Source organism: Miscanthus floridulus, chromosome 5, assembly GCF_019320115.1.
Source record: "Miscanthus floridulus cultivar M001 chromosome 5, ASM1932011v1, whole genome shotgun sequence".
Lineage (NCBI taxonomy): Eukaryota > Viridiplantae > Streptophyta > Magnoliopsida > Poales > Poaceae > Miscanthus > Miscanthus floridulus.
The window spans coordinates 116,839,272-116,846,184 of record NC_089584.1 but is presented as its reverse complement, the minus strand read 5'-3'; the positions used below and the strand labels follow the sequence as shown (position 1 = coordinate 116,846,184).

General features: G+C 44.7%; 1 protein-coding gene across 1 annotated transcript; it reads left to right on the top strand.

Annotated features, from left to right (window-relative positions):
- The first annotated feature begins 1,285 nt into the window (after window positions 1-1,285).
- LOC136455185 (receptor-like protein 52) lies at window positions 1,286-1,909 on the top strand. Its single transcript, XM_066455319.1, has 2 exons — window positions 1,286-1,726; window positions 1,841-1,909. The coding sequence occupies exons 1-2, from the start codon at window positions 1,286-1,288 to the stop codon at window positions 1,907-1,909; spliced, it is 510 nt and encodes a 169-aa protein (XP_066311416.1).
- The last annotated feature ends 5,004 nt before the right edge of the window (window positions 1,910-6,913 follow it).

Below are 6,913 nucleotides of genomic sequence, written 5' to 3'. Positions count from 1 at the left end.
AAATATGTAACATTTGGATCTCTAAATAAATTTATTATAAAAAATATATTTAACAACTTATCTAATGATACTTATTATACATCATAAATATTAATAATTTTTTATATGTATTTGGTCAAAATTAAAAGCTGATTTATCAGAATGTGATAATGGTATTTATTTTGGAACGGATATAGTATCTTCGGGGCGTGGGTCTTTGTTGGTTTATATACTACCACCATACATAATAAATAAAAGAAAATGAAAGTAGTGGTGGAACCGTTGAAGTCCAGGATCGGGCTTCATCCTTCAGCCGCTCAAGCCCAGGCCAGCCAAAAACTAGTCGCCGTGCTTGACCGGAGCCCTGTCCTGGTGTGTACAGTTTTTCTTCACCGTCGGAAGAATATGAATGCTATACAACGCATATATGTTTTAGTAAAAAAAATACACATGGATTTTCTCTCTCTCTTTCACTCTGTTCTGCTGACGCCGCGCAATGCACGCACGCGTCCAATCCCGCCCGCTCCGTCGCTATGTCCAGACTGCCAACTACCAACTGCGATCTGATTGCCAACTGCGATCGAGTGGCCAGTCGAAGCGAAGCGATCGAAGCGAATCCGGCTCCAGTAGGTCTCTCCTCCTTCTCTTCGATCTATGATTTGTCCTTCTATAAAAAAAAATTGTTTCTTGTGATCTATGGATCTGTGATATTGTGATTGTCTGGAGGTAGAAGAAGACCGAAGGCTAGAGTTAGAAGAAGGATGGAGACTGTTGGAGACTGTTGGATCTTAATTCTATGATAAAAAAAATTTATGTGTTGCATAAAACATGTGGCTGTTTCGTAGACAGACTCGGGAAGAAAGGTTACCAGTTACCAGTTTACCAGGAGCGGAAAGTGATCCGCGACGGTGACGGTCCGACCTAAACATCGCTATTCGAGTTCAACGCGTGCAGTCAATAACGAAATCATTATTCTAAGTGGCGTTAACCTCTAGTATGTGCTTATTGCTCAAACTTTATAGAGCACTCTAGACTTCTAGAGCGAAGACCCCAGCTGGAGCCCTGACTTCCACTGAGCAGGCATGGAAATGGAATTCTCCCCGATCGACACTGAGCAAGGACGTTCCGTCCAGATCACTGCTTTGCCGACGGAAAAAAACCACGCACTAATCCAGAAAATTAGAAGCTTCGCAGCAATCACCTGCCAGCAAAGCATAACGGGCGCCTACCAGTCAATGGTAGCTCGGGATACAAAAAACTGGTGGACTCCGTTCCCGCCGCCGAATTCCCGAGCTCTGTGCTTGAGATGAAGGAGTTGAAGTTGCTGAGCCTGTCCAATAACATGTTGACCGGAAGCATACCTGCGGGTGTTTGGAGCCTGAAGAACTTGCAGCAATTGTTTTTGTACCGCAACAACCTCACCGGCGACGTGGTTGTTAATGACTTGGCCGCGACGAACTTAAGTTCCATCGACCTTTCGGAGAATTATAAGCTTACTGGAGCCATCCCTGAAGTCTTTGGGACCTTGAAGAACCTTAACCAGCTGTACCTCTTCAGCAACAACTTCTCTGGCGAGATACCAGCAAGCATCGGCCAGTTGCCGTCACTGTCAATATTCAAGCTTGCCAATAACAGGTTTACTGGCACGCTCCCGCCGGACCTTGGAAAGTACTCAGGCTTGACCATTGTTGAGGTTAATTACAATGAGCTCACCAGTGCTATCCCTGAAAAGAACAAAAGAACAAAAGTAAGACATTTTTCTACAACTAAAAAGAACAAAAAAACAAAAGTAAGACACTTTTTTTTGCGATTTTTTTTCGGGTTGCCCTTCCCTCCCCTCGCTTGCGATACCGACCCGCAGCGACGCCGAAGGAAGGAGCGTACGTCGCGGCTGCGGGGTCGCCCTCCCCTCCCCTCCCTTGCGATATGACAAGGAGCGACGCCGAAGGAATCGCGGCCCGCAGCGACGTCGAAGGAAGGCGTCGCGGCCCGCAGCGACGTTGAAGGAAACCTAATCTCCTCTCCAATCAAAGCTATCGCCCCCCGCAAGCACTAGTAGAGAACAGACCTTTGATCCTCGGCTAAAATGGGCTTTAGTCCCAGAATTTTTTGCCCACGGGACTAGAAATACCTTTAGTCCCGGTTGGAGGCTCCAACCGGGACTAAAGGTCCCTGCCCAACGGCTACTGCGCCAGACAGAGGTGGCAGGAACCTTTAGTCTCGGTTGGAGCCACCAACCGGGACTAAAGGTATACTTTTACTCTCGGTTGGTGGCTCCAACCGGGAGTAAAGGTCTACTCCCGGGCCGTGGCTACGCCCGGGGTTGGAAAGTTACCTTTAGTCCCAGTTGAAGCCACCAACCGGGACTAAAGGTCCCCCCTTTATATCCCGGTCGTCTCCTTCCTCCCCGAGCCCGAGCTCAGCACATTTTGAAGCTCACTGCAGTAGTGTTCTTGCTTCCTCCCTCCCTCCATTGTTCCTCCATCCATTCTTCGATTCCTCCGTCGATTTCTTCGATTTCTCCGTCGATTCTTCAGTTGTAAAGGTTACCAATCTCATACTCTCATTTTTCACCATTGTCTTATCTTATTTTGTTCACTATAAATATATGGTTCTTTATTGTGGTTTTTTTCATTTGTAAGCAATTTGAGCTCAAAATCACTTCAAGCTTGCATATTTACATGAAAGAAGGTTAAAGTAGCTAGTTGAACTTGCGGACCGTGTTCATCTCGGCGACCATGTTCTCTGCCGAGCAGTAACGGGCGTCAAGGAGGAGCTTTGATTCTACGAGGGAGAGCGGCAACGGTCGTGGAAGACCGTGTTCCCTTCCTCGTAGAATCGGAGCTCTTCCTTGACCAAGTACGGTGCCGTCCGGTGGAGAAATGCTCGCCGAGATGATCACGTAAGCAAGGTCAACTAGTACGGATGGTTATTTATTCACATGTTCCGATATCGTCGCAGTAGTCTGTCAATCACCGTACCTAAACGTAGTATATATAAATAAAAACTTAGAAAATAGTTAGAAAATTATAGAAAATCCGTACTAGTTGAACTTGCGGACCGTGTTCAGCTCGGCAAGCATGTTCTCTGTCGAGCGGTAATGGACATCAAGGAGGAGCTTTGATTCTACGAGGGAGAGCGACAACGGTCGTGGGAGACCGTGTTCCCTTCCTCGTAGAATCGGAGCTCTTCCTTGACAAGTACGGTGCCGTCCGGTGGAGAAATGCTCGCCGAGATGATCACGTAAGCAAGTTCAACTAGTACGGATGGTTATTTATTTACATGTCCCGATATCGTCGCAGTAGTCTGTCAATCACCGTACTTTTTATTTTAACTTTTTATGAAATGAAAAACTTAGAAAATAGTTAGAAAATTATAGAAAATCCGTACTAGTTGAACTAGCGGACCGTGTTCATGTCGGCGAGCATATTCTCTGCCGAACGGTAACGAACGTCAAGGAGGAGCTTTGATTCTACGAGGGAGAGCGACAACGGTCGTGGGAGACCGTGTTCCCTTCCTCGTAGAATTGGAGCTATTCCGTGGCCAAGTACGGTGCCGTCCAGTGGAGAAATGCTCGCCGAGATGATCACGTAAGCAAGGTCAACTAGTACGGATGGTTATTTATTCACACGTCCCGATATCGTCGCAGTAGTCTGTTATGTGTGTACACTCCAATTCTTCTATTAATTTGCGGAAATATCATGTGAATTACTTACCTGCCGCAGTAAAAGACGAGAACACAATGACCATTAAAAATATCATTGTTTAGAGATCTAGATAATTTTATAGTTTCTTAATTTTATTTGTTTATAAAAGGAGAAATTTATAGTGTATTAAAAAATGAGTATAGAGAGTAGATGGCAACTGCTTCCGGGTCCTCGGCCTCTCATGGGTTTCCAAAGCGACTTAGGCCGGGCCTTCCTCTCATTCCATGCGGCAAGTGTCGTGATGAGACGAAGATTGTGATGGAGTACCGAGTGAAGAAGGAAGGTCCCAACAAGGATCGTATCTTCTACAAGTGTCCGGATCGCAATATGAGTTATTTTATCGTATTTAATGATTATGGTTAGTTTATACCTATTTTCATGATGGTTGTGATTAAAGTTCTAATTTTTTGTTTTAATTTCAGTGGGATGGCAGTGGACGATGTTCAGGCTTCTACTGGGAGGAAGAGTATGTTGAACTCGTGCAAAAATATCTTGCACAACAGGCAGATACGGCGGCTAATGAGGCAGTGATCCAGTCGAAGAAGCCCAAAGATATTGCACAATCGGGGGATCTGTCTGTTTTAGTTGAGATTGGTCGCGAAATCCTTGTGCTCCTGAAATGTATTTTAGCTTTAGTTCTTTTAGTGGTAGTTGGGATTGTCTACATTGTAGCGATGCTTTCATAAATTTGTATCTTTTGTGGTGGCACGCATGTTGTATAAATAATTAATTATGATCTAGGTTTTAATATGATATTTATGTCATGTAATGCAGATGAGCCGTCATTGGATGTATAATGCTGATCGCCGCTCCCAAGAGTTCATTGACGGCGTGCATTCTTTGTTACGTGCGGCTGAGGCAAACAAACGCGACGGTTTCATGTGCTGCCCATGTGCCATATGTAAGAATACGGTGGAATATCCTTGCTCAAGGACTCTTCATTCATACTTGTTCAAGTCGGGTTTCATGCCAAACTATATTTATTGGACAAAGCATGGAGAAACCGGTGTTGTAATGGAAGAAGGTGAAGAAGAACAATGGGACGACAATGATATTATTCCTGATGGTGCGTGCTTCAATGATACTGCAATGGGAGAAGCTGAAGAAGAGGTAGCCGCAGAAGATGAGCCGGCTGATGATCTTTCTCAGGTCATTCGTGACGCACAAAGAGAATGTGAAAGTGAAAAGGAGAAGATCAAGTTCGAGCGGATGCTAGAAGATCACAAGAAATTGTTGTACCCAACTTGTGATGCAGGGCAGAAAAAGTTGGGAACCACACTAGAATTGCTGCAATGGAAGGCAAAGAATGGTGTATCTGACAAGGGATTTGGAGAGTTACTAAAAATCCAAAAGAAGATGCTTCCGAAGTACAATGAATTGCCCGCCACTACCTACGAAGCAAAACAAGTTGTCTGTCATATGGGGCTAGAAATAGAGAAGATACATGCATGTCCTAATGACTGCATCCTATACCATGGCAAAGAGTACGAGAAAATTGGATGCATGCTCGATATGCCATGCGTCGCGGTATAAGATCAGGCGAGATGACCCTGGTGATGTTGAGGGCGAACGTCCGCGTAAGAAAATCCCTGCCAAGGTTATGTGGTATGCTCCTATAATACCACGCTTGAAACGTCTGTTCAGAAACAAAGAACATGCAAAATTGTTACGATGGCACAAAGAAGACCGTAAGGTAGACAATATGTTGAGACACCCTGCTGATGGGTCCCAGTGGAGAGCAATCGACAGAGAATTCCCGGAGTTTGCAAATGACGCAAGAAACTTAAGGTTTGCTTTAAGTACAGATGGTATCAATCCTTTTGGAGAGCAGAACAGTAGTCATAGCACTTGGCCTGTTACTCTAAGTATCTACAACATTCCTCCTTGGTTATGCATGAAGTGGAAGTTCATTATGATGCCTGTGCTCATCCAAGGCCCGAAGCAACCTGGCAATGACATCGATGTGTACCTGAGACCACTTATTGACGAACTTCTCATTTTGTGGAATAAAGAAGGTGTACGTGTGTGGGATGAGTACAAACAGGAACACTTTGATCTGCGAGCATTGTTGTTCGTAACAATGAATGATTGGCCTGCTCTAAGTAATCTTTCAGGACAGTCAAACAAGGGATATAATGCATGCACACACTGCTTCGGTGATATTAGAGGTGTATTCTTGAAAAAATGTCGAAAGGTCGTGTACCTTGGCCATCGTCGATTTCTTCCTACAAATCACCCCGTAAGAAAGAAAGGCAAGCATTTTAAAGGGAAGGCAGACCACCTGACCAAGCCTCGCAACCGAACTGGTGAGGATGTACTCGATATGGTCAATGATGTGAAAGTCGTCTTTGGAAAAGGACATGGAAGCCAACCTATTCTGAAAGACGCTAACGGGCACGCACCCATGTGGAAGAAGAAGTCCATATTTTGGGACCTACCCTATTGGCAAGTCCTAGAGGTCCGTAGCTCGATCAACGTGATGCACCTGACGAAGAATCTTTGTGTGAACCTGCTAGGCTTTATGGGTGTGTATGGAAAGCCTAAGGACACATTTGAAGCACGACAGGACCTGCGTTGTTTGAGAGAAAGAGACAACCTGCATCCAGAGAAGACAGATGATGGACGCCATTACTTACGTCCTGCTAGCTACACTCTAAGCAAAGAGGAGAAGGAAATCATGTTTGAATGCTTAAACAACATCAAGGTACCATTTGGATTCTCCTCGAATATAAAGGGTATTATAAATGTGCCAGAGAAGAAATTCTGTAACTTAAAGTCCCATGACTGTCACGTTCTCATGACGCAATTACTTCCAGTTGCATTAAGAGGAATTCTACCTCCAAATGTACGTCTAGCCACCATGAAGCTATGTGCATTCCTCAATGCAATTTCTCAGAAGGCAATTGATCCAACTGATCTAGCTAAACTACAGAATGATGTGGTTCAATGTCTCGTCAGCTTTGAGTTGGTGTTCCCTCCTTTCTTCTTTGATATTATGACACACCTCCTAGTTCATCTAGTCAAGGAGATTTTCACTCTCGGTCCTGTGTTCCTACACAACATGTTCCCCTTAGAGAGATTCATGGGAGTCCTGAAGAAATATGTTCACAACCGTGCTCGCCCAGAAGGAAGCATCGCCAAGGGCTATGGAATAGAAGAGGTCATTGAGTTCTATGTTGACTTTATTCCCGACCTTGACTCGATTGGTGTTCCTGAATCGAGACATG